The sequence below is a fragment of the Punica granatum genome, chromosome 2 (genome assembly GCF_007655135.1).
Source record: "Punica granatum isolate Tunisia-2019 chromosome 2, ASM765513v2, whole genome shotgun sequence".
Taxonomy (NCBI): domain Eukaryota; kingdom Viridiplantae; phylum Streptophyta; class Magnoliopsida; order Myrtales; family Lythraceae; genus Punica; species Punica granatum.
This window is the reverse complement of record NC_045128.1, coordinates 725,444-746,377: the sequence shown is the minus strand read 5'-3', so window position 1 is coordinate 746,377 and position 20,934 is coordinate 725,444. Positions and strand designations below refer to the sequence as shown.

The following is a 20,934-nucleotide window of genomic DNA, read 5'->3' as shown; positions in this document are numbered from 1 at the left end:
GGTCCCAAATCCTGGATATGGACCCTTTACCTTCTCTAAACAGAGATTTTGCACAAGTGGCAGATGAGGAGTTACATTGATTGATGACTCGAGGAGGGCATAACGAACACTTGGGAGTCTTCAGCTTATCATGCAAGTGATAGAACACAAGCGAGAGGGCCCAGAATCCAATGCGACTATTGTGGAAAAACCAAGCATCAAAGGTTAGAATGTTGGAAGCTTCACAGATATCTTGCAGATTGTGATTTCAAAGGAAAGGGAGGAAGCTGGTCCAAGCAAGGGAATTCATCAAAGCAGTATTATGGGCAAAAATACTAATGGCCAAAGAGGGCACAAGGCTCAGTTCGCATCAACTGAAATAGATCAGGGGTAGTCCTCAGGCAAGGCGACTGCTCATCATGCCCCTGCATCTACAACACATCATTTTGTCCATGGAAGGAACATCAAAATCACGGGAATATCAGAGGATCAGCTTAGTCAGCTGGTCACAATCTTTGGTGACCGTGCAGTCCCGTCAGAGCAAATAGCCGATAATGTTATTTCATCTAATTATTTTACAGATTGGGTCTCAGACATGAGTGCATCAATGCACATGACAGGGAACGTTGGATTACTCTCGGACGTGAAGAAGCTAACACACATGATCTCAATTGGTATTCTTTATGGCAAGTCCGTGTTTGCCACCAAAAGTGGAAATATTTGTTTACCCAATTTTGTCATAAAGAACATATTATTTATTCCCGGCCTTGATTGTAACCTGATATTAGCTGGGAGGTTGTTGGTGGACCTTGATTGCATATTGACATTTTATTCTAGATCTTGTGAATTAAAGGACCGGGCCACGGGGAGAATGATTGGAATGGGTGAGCTATAGAGGCGGGTGTATTGGCTCAAGCAGGAACCATCTTCGTCTGCTCACATGGCCGTAAACAAGAATGATTATGTTTTGTGGCATAAACGCTCGGGTCACCTGTCCAGTAAAGTCCTACACTCAAATCCTGGTGTTTCAATAAAGTCAGCTAATAAATTTGTTTGTGATGACCATAGCCGGTGTGTTTGGGTTTATTTGATGAATGATAAAATCGAAATTTATAAGTCCGAGGTTGGCTTATACAATATGATAAAGAATCAATTTGAAAAATCGATTAAGGTTTTTCGATCTGATAATGGTCGAGAGTTCACTTCTAAAGCCATGCGTGACTTTTATTATGCAAACGAGATAGTTCATTAAATATCTTGTGTAGACATGCCACAACAAAATGGGCATGTGGAAAGAAAACATCGACACTTGTTAGAGATGGCACGATCTTTGCGTTTTGATGCACATCTACCGATTAAATTATGGGGAGAATGCGTACTTGCAGCAACATATTAGATTAATTACACACCTACGCCCGTATTGTCGGAAAAAACTCTAGTTGAGATTATATTTCAAAAGCCACTACGACTTGATCTTCTTGAGGTATTTGGTTGCTTGTGTTATGCTTCAAAGAGACCTAAGCCTACTGATAAATTTGAGAGTAGGGCACCTCGTTGTATTTTCATGGGATATCCATATGGTCAGAAGGGATGTAAATTGTATGACCTCGATACCGAGGAAATTTTTGTTTCACGGGATGGAAATCAAAGTGCTCTGATTGAATCAAACTCGGCTCGTGGAAAACAAGTTAACTAGGGAAATCCAATGGGATGTATTGAAGCGGCGATATCCAATGAAGGAGGCTCGACCCTATTAGTATCCAGTCCATCAAGTAATATGGCCATCAAGTAATATGGACTCCACGACCCACCAAGGGAATGATGAGAGCCCATCTACCAGCGAAATAGACCTAACGAAAGACTTGATAAAAGAGTTTGATCTGTCGGCTCGACCCTATTCATTGTGCCAAGTTCAAGCAATATTTGGATGATTGTTTCAGCATAAAGGATTTGGGCAAACTCATATATTTTATGGGGATTGAGGTGGCTCGACAATCTGACTACTTGTTCCTCTATCAAAAAAAGTATACTCTTGACATTTTGTAGGAAGCTGGGATGCTTGGGGCTCGGCCAGCTGCCTTCCCAAAGGAGTAACACCTTCGAATCAACTCGGACTCGGGAGAGGACTTGTCAAATCCATCGTGTTATCATAGTCTTGTCGGAAAGTTGATTTACCTCACCATCACGTGGCTAGAACTGAGCTACCCAGTTCATATTTTGTCCCAATTTATGCAGAGGCCGAAACAAGTACTTTGAGAGGCAACTATTCGAGTTTTTTGGTACCTTAAACAGAGTTTGGAAAGTGGTATCTTACTGCAAAGACCATTGTCCTTGTCCATCACCGCCTACTGTGATTCTGATTGGACAGCCTACCGTATGACAAGACGTTCTCCTTCATGTTACTTCATCATGCTTGGCGGATGTCCCTTTTCATGGAAAACCAAGAAACAAAACATCGTGGCTCGATCTTCAACAAAGCAGAATATCATTCCATGGCTTCTACTACTGTTGATTGTTGTGGATGTGGTCTTTACTCTCTTCACGTGGCGTGACTGTTTCATCAGTTATGACATTATACAGCGACAATATGGCCACTTTGCATATAGTCGCGAATCCCGTCTTTCACGAGCGGACCAAACACATAGAATTTGACTGTCACTTCGCCAGGGAACATGTTCAAGCTAAGTCGATCATTGCACGCCATGTTCCTTCAAAGTTTCAACTTGCCGATATCTTCACGAAGGCCTTGGTCGAGATCAACTCCAGTTCCTACTTGGCAAGTTGGGCATCACTAGTATCCATACTCTAACTTGAGGGGGAGTAATGGAGATCTTGATAGTTTAGGAAAGATTTTGACAATTTTATCTTTCCAAGTTATTTTCATTCTAGATCATTCTGTTCCATGATTTTTGGCATTTCCTTATGCATGATAGGAAGGCTGTATATATGTATCACAAAATGTACAGTAAATGATAAGAGGAATGATACAGAGAACTTTTCATCATTTGTTCCTCTATTGAAATTCGACTATGAGTCGAATTTAAGGTGATATCAAGGCGTTGAGAGGGAGAAATAAAAGACTCGAGTCATTTCATTGCAATTAAACTTCTACCTACGCAGTAGAATCCTTTTCTTTTCCTTTCTTTTCGGTCGAATTACCTATGTAATACTGTAGACATTTTGTCATTCACTTCATCTTCCCCCATGACCAATTCCAACACCCTGTTCGGGGATTGTATTAAACCCCCCGGGAGTCGCTTGAGAAGACTAGGTGGTCACCATCCCTGATCACATCTATGTCATCAATCTCGGCGCCTTCCTTTGTCAGGATCTTCTTTGGCATGAACCCCAACTTCTTGCCCGCGACCTCTAGCAGCTCCTGCAGGCTCGCTGGAAGCAGCAAGAGCTTCCCCGTGCTTTCTCCGACTTCGGGACAGCTTATGGTCACTCGGCTCTGGATTATTGGATTGTTCCTTGGCCTCGCGCTCTGGTTGTTATTGGTAATGGGGAACGGCAAGCCTTTCTCGCCATTATGGGCTGTTGAGATTATCCCAAACAGGGAGTTGTGGAAGTTATTGCTGGTTCTCCGCCTCTGGCGGACCTGCGAGTGGTGTTGGGACCACGACCCATCCATGGAACCGTCCCGTGATGCGGGGCGGATGTTTGGCTCGCTAGTGAACCTTCCAAGGAACCGGATCCCATGATGCACTTGCACCTTCTCGGGGATCGCAATGACTGTATCAGCCTTGCCCTCCTTGTGAGACTCGAATAGCCGTTTGATCTCCTCGTGGCCCTGCTGATCGGCCAGGTCCCGCGCGGTCCAGCCGAGCATATCAGGCTTGTCCATATGGGCCCCCTCCCCAAGGAGGAACTTCACGATCTCGAGATTGTCTTCCGACACAGCCACATGGAGGGCCGTGTTCTCGCTGCTGTTGGGGCACGTGACATCTCCACCGTAGCGAACGATGTCTTTGAGTAAGTTGAGGTTGTTCTGTTCTGCTGCTATGACAGAGAACTGACCCACATCTCCGGAGCTTATACTTGCACCGTTATCGACAAGGAGCTTCGCAACAGACTCATGGCCCCCTAGCATTGCTTCCCATAGTGGCACATTCCCTTCTGAATCTGGAGAAAGATTGAGACATTTTAGAAGAAAACAGTCTCAGAATTGAATCTGCCGAAAGTTAGTTAAGATAATGGATTCAGGTCAGTGAGTTGAAAAGATCTTACCTCTTCGATTGGGATCTGCCCCGTAGTCCAGTAGAAGCAGGACGCAGTTCTCACTACCTTTATTGGCTGCGATATGCTGAATAAATCCCGCAAACAAAGATATTTAAGTTGCCTACTCAGTTTCATGGAAGACGGTAATAACTTTTGTGACAAGTTAATTAATCTGACGGATGTGGGAGGCTTACCAATGCCGTCTTCCCATTATTGTCTGATTCATTTGGGTCGAAACCTCGTCTCAGCAGCTGATTTAGCAGCAGGTCATCACCTCTGAGCGCAGCGAAGCATAAACTGAGTGGTAGGTCCATCCGACCGCGAGCTAACATTTTCTCTGTCTCCAGCAGTACGCCTTCCATTATCGGATCATTGAGGTCCTTCAGATGCTGCCAAACAAGAAGGAAAGAATTTCAGACTCCGAAGCTCGACATATAGATGGGAACATTATGAATGCTGAATATTCTACAGACCTGGAGGAGATTGTTCATGATTATTGTCCCATCTCCAACATTGGATTGAACAATATTTAGGAATGTGGTTCGGTTCAGTCGAAGTAGCTGGCTCAATCGTTTGGTACGAACCGTGAAGAGCTGAGGTCGATAACATAACACACCAATCTCACCACAAAGATCTCCAGTTTTAGCTTCCCGAACAACCTACATTTTCCAGTGAGAATAATGTTAGTCCCATCATTGGGGTCTCGCGCACAAACTAAACCATATATACGGGATTGGAGTAATCATGTTGGGCTCACTTGTTCAACTCCATTTTTTAGAACCGACAATTCCTACAAAGACATCACATCACAAATGAGTCAGTGCTTAGTGTAAGAAAAAATCACTAGGAAGGTCCCATTGATTAATTCCAAATATTGCGTCATTCAGTCGTTACCACAGAACCGGAGACAAGTACGTAGAAATCTGTCGGAGCTTCATTCTGAAGAATTACATCCTCGTTTGGAGGAAAGTACTCGGCTTTCATCTCTGAAACCTTCACAAAGTACGATAGAGAAAATCAATGGGCTATGAGAAACAATTGCTTGTACCACGCAAGCGAACAGAAATAATGAGATGAGATTGGTTGTCTATGGTACCAGCTGAAAGAGCAAATCGTCTGAAACTCCTTGGAACAAGTACACATTATCAACGAGGGAATAGAAGAGATAATGAGATATGCTAGACCGAATAGCTTTAGGGAGAGAATCGAGAATCTCTTGCTGCTGCAGCCCCTCGGAGTTTGTCCTGTACTTCAAACAGAGATGCGCAAGCATCTGATCTTGCAACCGAGGCGGTAGGTGATTCCTCTGAGCAAAGCTCGAGGCCGCTCGAATTGTATCTCTCTGCAGTCATCCAATCACGAAGTGTGTAAGAAACAAAATGCTTAAATAACAACATCAGAATTGTTTTTAAAACTACATCGCACTCACGAATATTCTTGTGCGACTTGTCCCATGGACAACCAAATTGGTCATGTTGCCGATCAAGTAAGCTGTCAACCCAAGGTTAAACATCATGTAGAAGATGTCAAAGATCATCTCCCTTGTGTTCACAGGATGCAAATCACCATATCCAACCGTTGTCAAAGTCGTGATTGACCAATACATCGAGGTCACATAACGGATCCACAAGCTCTCATCGTAAATATTGGCTATCCATGTCTTTGCTGGGTCACGGTACCGAGCAGCAAGAAGATAGTAGAAGCATCCAGCACAATGAACCGCAAATAGGGTGACCTGATAGAACATTAGATTAAACCATATTTCGAGCAGTACTGATATGTTTTCAATGAGCTTAGAGAATCGTTCTCCTGAACAAATTCCAAATAGATTATCTGAAAGTTAGCTTGGTGCTTACACAGATGAGCTTCGCACATCGGACCCAGAAGTAGTTGAACTTCCTATCTTTTTCCAGCCTGTTCACGAAAATAAGCATCCGAATAGATCAGATGCTTCCCGGCCAGAATATTGCAACCCTACTCATGATCTGGTTACATAATTTCTTTCATGGTTACCTCGAGAATAAGGCGCTCACCCGCCGGAGACGCCAGAGTCGTAGCATGTTAAATAGTCCATAAGACCCAAAAGATGGTGGGGAGATCTTTCGTGCGAGCTCTGAGGGAATAGTTGAAATGACATCGAAAGCGAACCACGTGGTCGCGTACTTCCAAGCAATTTTCTTGTGGTCATCGACGAGTAGGTAAGTGTTCTTGTCAAGATATGCCACGAAGAAGGTGAGAACTATGTCCACCGCGAAGAATGCATTCACGATGTTATCCGTGATTGACAATGCCCGGACGGGCTTCTTGAGAAACCCGAACTCGAACGGGGACACCCACGCAGTGTAGATGACCAGAACAATAAGTGCAGTCTCCCATGTCCTGCAAAGCACTCATCTCAGTTAATTCCTTCAGTATCCTTCGAATTTCTAATGAAAACAATTCTGTAAACGGAAGTTAGTGAGTCTTCTCTATCCAATTCTACAACATATTTCTGGGAGTATGAGTAGGAAGGGAAACTCATGGCGAAACCGAAACCCAAATGAGGATTAGTCTCAGCTAATTCTTAGATACCTCTTGGTGTCACCCAAGAAAAGAGGAGTAACAAGGGAAAGGCAGATTCTTGTGCACTCTAGAAATTGTTTCTCAAAGAAGTCAAAGATAAATTCTCAAGGCCGCCGCAAAGTCCAAAACTAACTACTCGTGGGTTGACTGTTTTACATCTCCAGTCTCAGAATCCAACTCTAACATTCCAAACACTGAAAAAGCCATGAACTTGTTTCTGCAAATAAGTGTTTGGCGAGAAAAGAAAATTCCGGGCCGGCAAACAAGAACGTGCAAAAGATGACACCCTTTTGGTGAAAAACAAGAAATCAAGGCAGAACAGGGGAGAAACAGAGAGAGACGCATTCGGAGGAAAGTTCTCCGATATCGCTAGCAGACCAACAAACATAAACCGAGCAAATTTGTGCTACCCAAAATGGTCATGAAAGACGTTGAGAAGAATATCGTGAAAAATGAGGAGGAAGAAGAAGGGGCATGCCAGATAAAATATACCATCGACAAACATACATGGTTGTAGTTACAAACGAGGCAGTTGTAATAAAAAGAAAAAGAAAAAAAAGCAGAGAACCTGAAGTCAAGGAGGAGGAGGAGGAGAGACTGATCAAAATCATACCTGTAGTAGCGATCGTAAGGGGAGACGATGAACTTGTGGAGCTTGACCCTGCGGTTGCTCCTGGCTCCTAGCGAAGGCAGGACCCCGGTAGATAGGCTGTAGTGGCTTTCATCCATCGACAGGTCCTGGAGATCCTCCTGCCCGCACACCGTCACCCCGAGCATGCTGACCCGCCTCCTTGTATCCGTCATTGTATGATGGCAGAAATTTAATGAAAACAATAATCATATGCAAAGGGGAAGTGTCATGCTTCTTCCGCAGCTGCTGCTTCTTGCTCTTGCGGATTCCACATATATATATATATATACAGGCAGGAGGCTTTGTGGCCTCCACCGTCCTTCCCCATTCTTATTACAGCAACAGGGAATACGTTGTTTGTTTCTTGTGCTGTTGGCTGTAAATTTTTACGGTTATTTCCATCATTTCTTTGTCCCCACTGACACGCATCAGTCAGACCAGAAAAAATATGATTATAATAAGTTGATTTATTTTTCTCACTTAAAACCAAAATAGGCTACTCATGGTATCGTTCCAACTGTTAAAAATAAAATTTTTTACTCAAATCTTATAAATAGAGAAAATTTATAATTTGAAGAAATTTACTTCTTACTTAGTGAATAGACTCGACTCTAACTGGATGAGTTGATACTCCTAAGCTCCAGATACATTCAAGGTGCCCACAAAAAAGAAGAAGAAAAAGAACAAAACAGGCCCAGGCTCGGTTTGGAAACCCAATCTTGATCGAAAATTGGTGAAATAAAGTAATTTAAAGTGATATATATATATACTAGCTGAACCAGTGCGTGCAACGGGAAGGACAAAAAAATTATTATTTTAGTATAGAGAAATATTATAAATATATACACGAGTTAAAAATTTATTAGAAGAAATTGAGATATTATGAATTATAAGAGAAGATAGCTAAATAAATAAAATAATCTATACATGTATCTTTTTTTTTGTCCCAATTATTTTAACAAATAATTAAGCATTGTAACACTTCAAAATTTATTATGCTATAGACAAATCAAAAAGATGAAAGGAAAAACTCTCATGCCAATATTTGACAAAAAAGAATTGGATTAAAATATGTCAACAAATATATCAATTAAAAGAAAATAAAAAAGTTTCTCATGCAAATATATGAAAAAAAGAATCGAATAAATATATGTGAGCAAATATATGAATCAAAAGAAAATAATAAACACTCCAAACAAAATATCAAGCAAAAGGAAAACCTATGAAATCTTTTTGAAACGATCAAAATGACATAAGATCGGTGTTGGCACTAGATGAACATGCAACACAATGTGTGTATATATAATTTCATAGTCTCCCGCCCTTCTTTATGAATGGAAATATGATGGTAAAAGTTGTAATTTATACGGCATCTATATATATAGTTGTCAATATATAATATATATTTGTATGTGAGCGGCCAATATATATTTTCAACTGTATATAGTTCCTATAACGTATCTTCATATATATATATATATATATATATATATATATAGCTATTAATATAAAAATTACTTGTGTTTCTATTATGCAAGATTGTGCGTTATCTTTAGATTTGTTAATATGGATTTTCAACTCTTTATTTTGCTACAATATAAATGAATGGTAATCCAATTGCTACAATATGAAAAATTTACTGAATAGCAGCTAATGTATATAGTATATACTTTATTGGGCTATAATAAATAATATATATATATATATATTCTACTGAGTAATTAATGATAATAATTTTTTAATACATAAATGATGTTATGAAAAAGCGAGAAGGTTTCATTTTTTATTTTTGATGATGTGAAGGCGTGATAATTCGGACTTGGATAATGTTTTCATATATATATATATATGTATATTGTAGAAATTTCGAAATAGTGTTAAGTTTATGACACGCTAATCAAAGGTGTGGAAACTAATTTTTATCTACATATAGTTTCGTTGATGCTTGAAGTAATCAATAACTATAACTAGTTTTTATTAACCTTACAGAGAAAATTACTTTTGCAAACTTTTTACATTAACTATGGTTTTAAAACTCCTATAAAACAAATTTTTTCGGTATGAACCTTGATATCTGAAAGTCCAATTGGACCTCAACTAATCTAATCGAGTCGGGTCGATCCACTAAAGGGTAAAGCTCACTCAGTGTATCTCCATTCACAAGACTTGAACTCGAAATTTTTTTTAAGGGAAATAAGTATTGAACCGTTTAAATCAACCCATGTTGGTTAAAGCAACACTTTTAATGAACATGATTCTGTTTACCAAAAACAAAAAAATCGTCATATCCTAAAATGGCAAATTCAGATTTCAACAATAGAGTCAAAGTTTGTTTTCTCTTTCTTTTCATTTATCTTGTTTCCAAGAAATGTTGTTGACATTCATGTCTCAGAATCAATGGAACTGAATTTCCTGAAACAGACAAGAAAAATACACATATACGTATGTAATAATTAAATAGGGCATCGAGGCGCAGTATCTAAAGTCCATGCTAGCTCCCCTTAATTGCGTAATTTTACTTCCAGAAAATCTCACATTTTAAGGGGACTTCTTGGACAATAATCAGCCCTGGTTTCCGTACATTCTGCGGTTTGCACTATATAATAAAGTAAAATACATGTTTAGGTAGATATCCAACGTAGATATTGGTTGGAGATCATATTTGATGTTATTAGGCAATATTCTATTTGATAACGAATAAATTCGGAAGTTTAGACATAAGAATTTATATTTGATTCTATATTATGATTGTATCAATTGGGAGTATCAACTAGATTTCAATTTCCTGTATATAAAAGTAACAAAGTCGGTTTTTGTAAGTTTTTAGCCATTCTATACAATTAATGTACTCTACTATGTTTTTTTTTTTTTCCATATTATCTCCCACGTATCTAATTCATCTCGATGCCGCATAAGTGGTGGAATATGTAATTTAATTTGTTACAAAGTGAAGAATCTTACTTGGGGTTTAACATGCGGTGGACCCCTCTTGAAATAGAGTTGTCTCTGGGAATTGGATACAGCTTGTGCATGATTGTTGTCAGCCCGTGCCGCAATATATGGGGTTAAGTCTTGCAATGAGCGCATAACCCTTGTGTTTAATTGTCGCTGCCGGTAATAAATAGGAAGAAGGTGAGGTGAGAATTACAAGTCATAGTGCCCCTTAAGGAGTTAATAGTGATTAGTGATAGAGCCAGGGAAAGAAGCAATAAACTTGTAAGTGTTTGTAATAAATCCAGCAAAATACGAGTTTTCCTCGACCTTTGAAGCCGTTAATGGTAATAACAAATATATATATATGCCAATTTTATTTAATGTTTTATTTTTTTTTCTCAAAAGGCAATGAGGATCCTTCATTGATATCCAAATGGATACAATGGTCCACTGCAAAAGCAGATACAGAGAAAAATATTCAAGCACTCCACATGAATTACAAGAGCAGGACACTTGGTTGGTCCGCCGGGTAAACTATAAAGGAAGATAGACTGAAAAAGGCACAAGTAAGGGCATTACAATAGTAGTAAGCTATTGTGAAACCAAGAATCCCGATCAACCACTACATTCCTGCAACAATTTAACCACGGACCACAGTGAAAATTGGGAAGAGGGATCCTCAGTTCAGTCCATTAATCGATGGTGAATTTCTATCTTCATTGCAGGAGATAGAGCAAAAAGGATGCATTGAGTCGGTATCCGAGCACAGGCTCCGACCACAGATCGCAATTCCTAAACAGTCAAATCAAAGAAACTAGAGTTCCTACGATCTGTTTAAACTAGTGACCGTCAATCGATTTTAATCAACATAACCCTAATAGCTTAATCCCAAGATAATCAAATCGAAAGAGCTAGCAACTAAGTGGCTAGAGCTCCCTCGATCGGTCAAACCAGTGACTGTCAATAGGAGAGCCAACCTATTCATAATCAACAACAAGAGGCAAGCCACAAAAAATTGATTTGAATAGGCGGAAGGAAGATCAAATCAACTAGAATTGCAAATCTTGTCCTGATGGGCGGTGATACCGTCGCTCAAAGAAGTGGTGAGAAGACTGAAGACAAGAAGCCGCCATAGAAGATGAGAAAATTGGGTCAATAAACTAGCGGGGAGGTGTAGATCGTCCCAACTTTGACCGATGGCCTAATGGGTCGGTAATGGACCCAACTCGAGACTAGCCCGACCCGAACGACAACCAGTAGTAGCTCTGCTCCATCAGAAAACCAGTTGGAGCTCCGGAAAGGAGAAGCGACCTCCGGGAGCGAGCAGGAGGCCGCCGCCATTGGAGTACACCACGCCGCCAAATGGAGAGGAAGAGGGAAGAGCCGTTATCACAGCCGAAGAGCCCACTCCATCTTCCCCACAAGTCTGAGCTGCCATCCGGATGAGGGGAGTCCTCGTTGCATCGTGAGGGGCCACTGGATCTGAGCCACCACGGAGAAGAAAACCGCTTAATAGAGAAGGAGACGGACTCTAGTCATCGAGAAGGGAACGTTGACGTCCTCACCGCGTCGGAGTCGGATGTAATCGGAGCACCACAACACTATTTCACATCAAAAAAAATAAATAAATAAAGATGGAAAAGAGTGGAGGGAAGAAGCCATTGACAAAACTAAGACCACCGGAGGGTAGAGAAGAGGCTTAGCTTCGCGATGTCGGAGGAGGTGACATTCAACGCACCTGAGGGAGGCCAGATGCACGCGGGCGGAGGCTAAAAATGAGGGTTTGCTAGTTTTAGGGGAGCGATCGCCCGAGGAGGGGAAGTTGAGGGGAGAGAGAGTTAGGGTGGAGGTGATAGAATCTAGAAGCTTGTTTGGCAATAAAGTAATATTCAACTTCACTTAATTTCCTTTTATTTTTCTCTCAATTCAATATTATAATCATTATTTTTTATTTTTTTCTTTAATTTAACAATAAATTTTATTATATACTTTTTTTATCTATTATTATAATTAATTTTTTAATGTCAAATTCTCTTAACTATTCGTTATTTTTTCACAAGTCAATAATACTATTATTACTTTTTTATCTTCTTATTCAATTTTAATGATAAATTTTTCCAACTACTTTTATTTTTATCCCGTGAAATTAACCTAAATCAAATTAAATCAAACTTTATTCCGTTACCAAACACAACGTAAATATCCTATTAATGTTTAAATAAATTATAAAATTCATTTCCAAAATGAGAATTAAATCTTCGGGATCCTATATTTTAGGACGGAAGGGAAAGTGACTCAGAAGGCTTTTGATAGCCATGTGTGCAGAGGGGCGGGGGATGGCGGGCCCTCCGCTTCTCCCGTAGATACGAGGAAACCATATCCGAACTCGCGTTCAAAAACGCGTGGGGGCCACCTCCGATCTTCCACGTGTTCATCATGTGAGACTGCCGCCGACTCCGGCGGAAGTCCCCATTGGACCGACTAACGATTTTAGGGCCGATACATTTTCTCATTAATTCAAGTTGATTCTAATGCATATGTAATTATTGTCATTCTCTTTATTACCGGATTAATTTATATTAGGTTCTTTCCTTCCGGTTAGGGCACCCAACATTGACTCTTCTCTGGTGCAATGCAAAGCTTGATTGTTAATCAGAAAGCTCAGTTGGATAATATAATATAGCAAGTCTTTTTTCTTTTGGTAATGAATATAATATCATAAGTCGGTTAGTAACTATAACAATTACTTTTCCCCCTAAAAATAATCGCAAGTGTTGATTACAGTTTCAATTCGCTAATCCATGTCGAAAATTCAAATCTTTGCATGTTTTCTGCATGGATGCTAATGTGATTGTGTGATAAAATACTACTATAGAGTTAATTGTTGTAAAATTTTCATCGACTCTATAGGCGATCCATGAGATCTTTCAATCTAAAAATTAGTGCTAATAAATTGTGATATTCAATAAGTTTATGAATTCTTTTATATATATATATATATATATTATGTTTGGATAATAACGCCCAACAAATGTTACAAATGTTCGAAACTGATAATTGACATTGTCTCAGTATTTTTTTTTTAATCCAATTTTGCTGGTAGGTTGCAAAAAAGAAGAAGAAAAGGAAAAAAAAAAAAAAAGGAAGGTTGCTGCTGCCGATTGATCTTCAATTATCATTTTCCGCTTCGAAAGGGATGAAGTTGCCACTCTACGACAATAAAGTTGCCTTTTGTTTGTCGGAATTAGATTGTTTGTGCCTCGAATCCAGGGTAACGTGATCGTTGCATTCACAAAAGAAAGAGGAAATCATATATTTTTGCTATTTAATTATAGAGAGTTAATCTTACACATAAAAAAAAGTATAAATTTTTAAGAGATGGGATTATATAACCTACTAGCTCAAGCTTTTCGATTGAAGATGGGTCTAATCACTTTATAGACCTATTGAAAATTTTTATATGGTATCAGAGTAGATTATGCTTATGCGTGCTTTTGTGGGTTCACACCACGCTAAATCTCTAGCCGCCTTCTAGTAATCGAGTGTCTCCTTCCAGGCCCAAATATGGCATTCACTGTCAATTATCGTCCCCTCTCATCACGAGCGTAGAAGTCTAATCCTAATTCATAGTCAGTTCTTGAAGGCGGGTTCTTCAAGTCCACGTGACACGTGTAGGTAAAACGTCGAAATCACATGAAAATGCGTGTTGAGAGTTAATCCCACACGTAGAAAAATATAATATAAAAATATGAGTTTATAAGAGATTAAGTTTTACAATTTAACAGTTCGAGTTTTTGGGTTAAAAATGGATCTAATCGATTATAAGCCCACTTTTACATTAATAAACTCAACTCATCGATTATTATGAGATTGAGGGGCGGCTTATGCAAAATTGTCAGTTGACACAAACATGAGGAGCGCGGCTGAAAAATACTACAATATATATACGCACACGAAGACATGTTATGAAACCGACTTCTTGACTCATCAAATGTAATGTTACAAATATGAGTCCAAGTTATGGTTAAAAGAAGAAAAATGAAGTTGACCCATCGTCCCTATATTAGGAAGCAGAAAATTCAAACGATAAACTGACACCGTTAGTTGAAAATGACAGCCATATGGATGTTCTAGCTGATGCTATCTAGCTATATAAACGTCATCTCTCACATCATTTTTGTCAAAATTAATTAAAATAATTATTTTCCCCTTCTTTTACCCGTAGGAGGGCCGGTTATGCCCGACTAAATTAATTATGATCCAATTGAACTTTTGAATATCATAATTTACATCAAAAATATGTAAAGCTCTTATAAATTATGGATTCTAAACAATCTATGCTATATTTAATCTATGTGGCACATCATTTACACTAGTACGTCTCGTTATCCAAAAATGAACCACACAATGTGATCAATGTACTCTTAACACGAATTGAACGTGCCGAAATGTCTCTCAAGAGAATGAAGCTTTATCACTTGCTAATAATAGCTGTGGCCGGTTGAATTTAAAAACTTGAAAAAAAAACAAAAATTTTATATAAATTACATATATATATATATATATATATATATCCATTTGAAATTCGTGAGGACCATCCTCCTACTAGGCAGAGCCCCATATATGATATATGTAGCGCTACATATATAAACAACAAAGTTTCGCAATAAATTTAGTATTATGTGGTCAATGCTTGAATTTACATCGACATTTTAATTGCTTTTGTCTCCATATTAGATATATAAATATTACTCCTCAACTGAATTTTGACTCTCCACGCCAACTATGAAATAATTACATATGAATAATTAATTAAACAGGTAGGCAGGAAATAATAAAGTTTCAATGAAAATGAAATGGATAAAACTGGTTTTATAGAATAAAATGTAGTGGTATTGAGAGAAAAATTTGTGAATTTTTTGTTGAACATGAAAATATAAAAATAAATAATTATAACATTGGACTTATTTAGCAAAATATCATTCTATATGTATTCCAACATGTATCAAAAGAAAATATTATGATCACGAAAAGTATTTGAAATGAAGGAATAGCCATTGCTATATTATTTGAGAGAATATTCATTCCATCAAATTAAACAAAAAATATTTTTACGAGAAAATATTATTTTCAACTCACATAAAATATATCAAAAGAGGAAATGGAATGAAAAATTCGTGCCATTTCATTTCATTTTTGCATACTAACTAATATCTAAGAGGTTGGGGAATTTGACCTTTTTCACTAAAGATAAGGGTCGTATAGAAAAGCTAGCTAACTTCCACTGAGATCTTTGACTAAATGCTACTTCACAAAGTGTCACCTTTTATGAGCCCATGAAGTTGGTTTTCTCTTTCTAATCAAGAAGCCTGATAGAAAATATGCATCTTTTCATGAAAGTTTACAAGTAAATTACTATAAGCAAATTCCCCCGCGAAAAGTTTACAAGTTTTTTTTTTTAATAAGTATAAGTAAATTACTATAAGTCTATAACCACTTTTGTTTATTGTTTGATTTATTTTTATTATGAACTCGGGGCTTTGGCACGCAAAGTTTAACTTACAAAAAAATAAAAAGAAAAAGAAAATCACGCAAAGTACGACGTAAACGAATTTCACAGATTGTTCAAAAAAAAAACTCGCAGATTTACATTCACAGAAACGCTTGCATGTAGTGTTTGTAAAGTGGATTGCATCAGAATTATTAATTTGACCGGTGCATAATTTATTAAATTATATATCTTGGACTCCCACATCGCGATAACTTAAATTATCATTACACCGCGCGCTGCTTATGTATGAAGCCATCGGACTTTTCCATTTTAAGTAAAGGTCAACTAACCAAAACTTAAATGTCAAGTCCCGAGAAGCTTGAAATAGTCAACGAATTTTGCCAGGGACGTATTATTTGAAGAGAGCTCAATAATATATAGTTTGTATTTAATAATAGTACGTTGCATCCGCCAACATGCCGATAAGGGACCAGCTAAAACAGCCAATTATATATATATATATATATATATATGTTATATATTTATGGAGTGCAATTTTGACAAATACTTTATTTCTGTCAGATCTTGGTCCCCGGGGCCGTTGTTGATTCAACACATCCCGAAATAATCTTCCATGTGATCGAAGAAACTATAAACTACGCAGCGTTGGGTCATCATTCAATTCAGTCATTATAATAAAACCATTTTATATATGGATGTCATAACCTAATAATTGAAAATTATCTCCAAAAATCAACGTAGATTGGTTCAAGCGGTTCGGTGTTTGTTTTTATTATGTAAAGTCACGAGTTCGAATCATGTGAATGAAAAAAGTTTATGTTGGGATAATTTTACTCCTTAGTAGGCCGATCCAACTCGACTAAATTAATGGAGACCCATTGAACTTCTGAATATCATGATTCACGTTCAAAAATTATCTGCCAAAGGGGATGAGCTTCTTTGCAGTTATATAAACACATTATGCTTGGTTCAATATATATCTTATCTTATATATAACTAAAACTCTTGCACATGTCAACTCTTTATTTTTTCTAACTTCTTATCCTTTCTTTTCTTTAATTTTTTTTCTTTACTTATCCATGCTACAAGCATTAATTAGCTTTATTTGATATATTAATTATTATATAACAATAACAATAACAATAACAATAATAGTAATTATTGAGGTTATTGTGCCTTACATGTAAATCTAAGATCTCCCTTTTGCACAATCTATGTGGGATATGGGGTGTGATGATCATCTTATGATATTTTGTATAAAATCTAAAAATTATTGTATACTGAGAATTTATGATTTCCATGAATATATTATCATAACTAGAAAATTGGATTTGTATAAATTAATTTATGTACTTGTAGTATTATTGCCAGCAACTCAAAGGGTGCACAAAGAAACAAACTTTAATTTTTCTCTTGTAATAGTAAGAAACACTTCCAGTATCATGTGGGTATTAAGAAAATTGACTAATGGATAATTGGAGGGAAGTTCTATAAGTACGCTAAAATTGCAGTTTGAGTTATGAATGAAAAGCTTTGACTATATTATACATATTTAGTGTGAACATGCCAGTTTTTCGTTGTGTGCGCGCCACCAAAATATGTGCATTATACAAGTTAATAAGTAATGAAACTAATAAATAATAAGACATATATAAACCAATTTAATCGGAGTCAATAATATGAAAAAATCTATTTTTCATGCAAAAAAAGTAAAATATATATATTTAAAATATAAAATAATAATTATATTTATAATATCAATCTATTTTTCCGCTGCGAGGGGCAGGTTTGCTTTCCAGTAATTAATGAAAAGATATGTATGTTTTGACCAACATCTCTCATCGATGTTTCCCAAGAAAAAGCTAGAACAATAACATGGCTTTTTGCTCGTTCTATGCACAAAAAGTGAGATGTAATTTCTCTTTCTAAAGATTTATCATTATGATACTTTCCAGAGCTTATTAAGATCATAACTAGAAAAAGAACTAATTAATATGACGGATGTTTTAAAGTTAAAATATATAGTCCATTTCCTACTAATCTAAAATAAAAAAAGAAAGATAAAAATTAATTTTTGGGATATAATTTCATCATGTAAAACTAGAAACCTGGAAACAAGTTAATGATGGTTTATATATATATATATATATATGTAATTTTTCATGAAAAATATATATAATTATTTGCACTTTTCTGATTGAATATGAAACTCTTTTGCATAATTAAAAATGGAGTTGCCATAATCGATACGTTTCTTCTGAATTCGAGCTATATATACATTGTAGACATTTCATTTTACCATAGTGTATATATATAAAGATTCAAAATCCTATATTTCACATATATGCGTATTATACACAGTTGAATATATAAAATGCACGTTCTGTAGAGGATTTTCTGAATAAATATATCTTAAAGTGAATTAATATCTTAAAATAATTAATGATGTTAAATTTACTTTGTTTGCTTTATACAGCAATTCCATAATATTTAGAATAATTTAACTTTTCTAGAAAAACATATATCTTATATTGATATACTTTAATGAAATCTACATTGTGAAAGTGCTTGTAGTTTAATTCTAGGTGACTGGGTCTATATATGTATGTTCCGAATTCTTTTGGCTATATATCTATGTGATATCGTAGCAATGATTTCAAGAATAAAAGTACTTTTAATTTTTTATTTAATTCAGATTCTTTTTGTGAAAAAAGAAGACCGAATATTACAAAATTGAAGATCTTTAACTCCCTCTCCCCTCCCTCACCCCCCCCCCCCCCCCCCCCCCCCCCCCCCCCCCCGATATTAATGACAGTTTACTTAACAATATATATATATATATATATGAATTCTGGCTGTACATTTCTCTAAAAGAGTTATATATCATCACAAATCTTCATTGGAATAATTGGTGTGACAACTTTATACGTTCAGTCCAATCTAAAATTTAGAGCCATTGATAAAAAGATAATATAATGCAGTGATGCATGATTTTATCTATCAATTAAGAAATTATAAATTTGGTTCTTGTGAAATGAGACATTGGTATCATTTACTAACTATTATAATTTTTACTCCATTGTGTTAGATTTATAGAGTTCTCCTATAATTATAAAAAAGAAAAGAAAAAGGAAATTGGAGCCATTGATGGCGGCAATAGGCCAATAAATCGTGAAAGATGCTCGGAATGCCGCGGGGAAAAGAAGGGTTAGGTGGTGAGTAATTTCAACCTGAAAGAGGGATCCAAGGCAACCTTAAAAGCTACAATGAAGAGTCGATTTTCTTTACGTATTAAACCGTCTTACATACAAAAAAAAAAAAGTTCATCATCGCCATATAAAATTCATGAACTCGAAATTCTTGTTGACCTTCTCACACAATCTGTTTGGTTTGTAAGTTATGTTTTTAAAATTTTAATTATAACTTTAACTATACTCATTACATAACAGAAATTAACAACACAATTATTATTTTTTTCCTTTTTTCAATTAAATTCTCTCAACAATTCATTACTTTTTCACATTTTTCTCATAATTCAACAACACAATCATTACAAACTAATTAAAATCAAAACTCAACTCAACTTAACTCTAAAACGAAATGCACCAGAATTTTATGCCAATGCATTGTGCTTCATTTTTTTTTTGTTTAATAAAATTATAATGATAAGTTTGAGGTAAGTTGACCCATTAATAGATAAAACACTTCATATCGTGAATTTTCTCCATTTACAAGACTCGAAATTGGGACCTCATTTAAGGTAAACAGACGTCGAATCAATTGAACTAAACAACGTTATTTGAGACTTCAAGTTTTACACTGGACATGAGAATTCAAGATATTATTATTCCTACCCAATTAATACTTCCCGAAATCTGCCAACTAAACAATCTACATCATCGAACTTAGATTACATGTATGATAGACTCCTGTAGATTAAAATGAACTATACCCCCATACTCAAAGGGAGATATCCTAGAAGCAAGCTTGAGCACATAAGTTAGGGTATGAGAACGACCAGGTGAAGACTCCATAAAAATATCTACTAGTTGATTGATTGATTGGTGAACCATTTAACAAAGAATTTATTACGGTTCGGTACCCACCATAGGGAGAATAGGGCGGGTTTCCCCACTCGCGGGGATCCACCTGCTATGATGCTATCTCTTTCTTAAAAGGAAAATTAATTATTTTTACTTTTTAGATTTAATAATTGATCAAATCAAGATAAGCCTTTTTTCCTTTCTCCCTTGTGGGTACCACTTAATATTTGAAAGGTTAACGGATTAGATTAATCTAGATTTAATCGATGTCGGTGTATTAATGAATAAATTACCTAAAACTAATTATGTTGGTAACAAGTCTATTTTAATTTATCACCAATTCAAATAGTCTATTTTAATTTGGCATTTTAGAAATGTCTTTAAATTCTGTGAAGCACAAAGATTATGTTGATTACGAGATATTTTTAGTGAATATTAAATCCCTACTGCAAGTAAAGTTCATACCCTTACAATTAGCGGGTACTTAAGATTTACTATATTGTGATCATGGTTTTCTAGATAGATACATTGAGAATTTAAATTAACATTAACACATAAAAATGTTAGTTTTTATACCATATGAAATATTAATTAATATACTCTTTTGAAAAATTTGGATCATTTACTATCAATCAAAAATTCGTAATTTTTATGAATAAGTAGTTTCATCATTATTTTTAATTACACTCTATATTGGTGATTATTACATAAACTATATCTTGATAAAGCAAAAACTCATACAAAAAGTTTTAGGATCCGCAGTACAGTGCGGACATTACACCCTAGTTCTTTTGCAAAATTGTTGTTGAAAAAGCAGCTTTTTGTATATGAAGAATTACGTATACAATTTGAGAGATATCTCATCCTTTCCACAAACTACTCATTGAAAATTATAAGCTATATATGTATATAATATTATAATATATAAAGCTGAAAAGTGCGATGTGGACGCTCTATCTTCGAACCCTTAGCTCTAGAATGAGTGTCCTTATATTTCCATGCAATGGATTTTGTCACATTTTTTAATTGTATCAAGTTCAACGAATGGTTTC

General features: G+C 36.3%; 1 protein-coding gene and 1 long non-coding RNA gene across 2 annotated transcripts; both read right to left on the bottom strand.

The window, feature by feature from the left end:
* Positions 1–2,940: 2,940 nt before the first annotated feature.
* LOC116197537 (potassium channel AKT1-like) lies at positions 2,941–7,659 on the bottom strand. Its single transcript, XM_031527706.1, has 11 exons — positions 7,376–7,659; positions 6,214–6,579; positions 6,057–6,114; positions 5,630–5,935; positions 5,297–5,542; positions 5,095–5,193; positions 4,958–4,990; positions 4,674–4,859; positions 4,395–4,589; positions 4,210–4,285; positions 2,941–4,104 (listed from the first exon to the last, which is right to left on the bottom strand). The coding sequence occupies exons 1-11, from the start codon at positions 7,564–7,566 to the stop codon at positions 3,218–3,220; spliced, it is 2,643 nt and encodes an 880-aa protein (XP_031383566.1). The 5' UTR covers positions 7,567–7,659; the 3' UTR covers positions 2,941–3,217.
* A 3,029-nt stretch (positions 7,660–10,688) lies between these two features.
* LOC116197935 lies at positions 10,689–12,220 on the bottom strand. The gene is made up of 2 exons (XR_004155118.1): positions 12,066–12,220; positions 10,689–11,928 (listed from the first exon to the last, which is right to left on the bottom strand). It is a non-coding gene; the product is annotated as an uncharacterized LOC116197935 (long non-coding RNA).
* Positions 12,221–20,934: the final 8,714 nt, after the last annotated feature.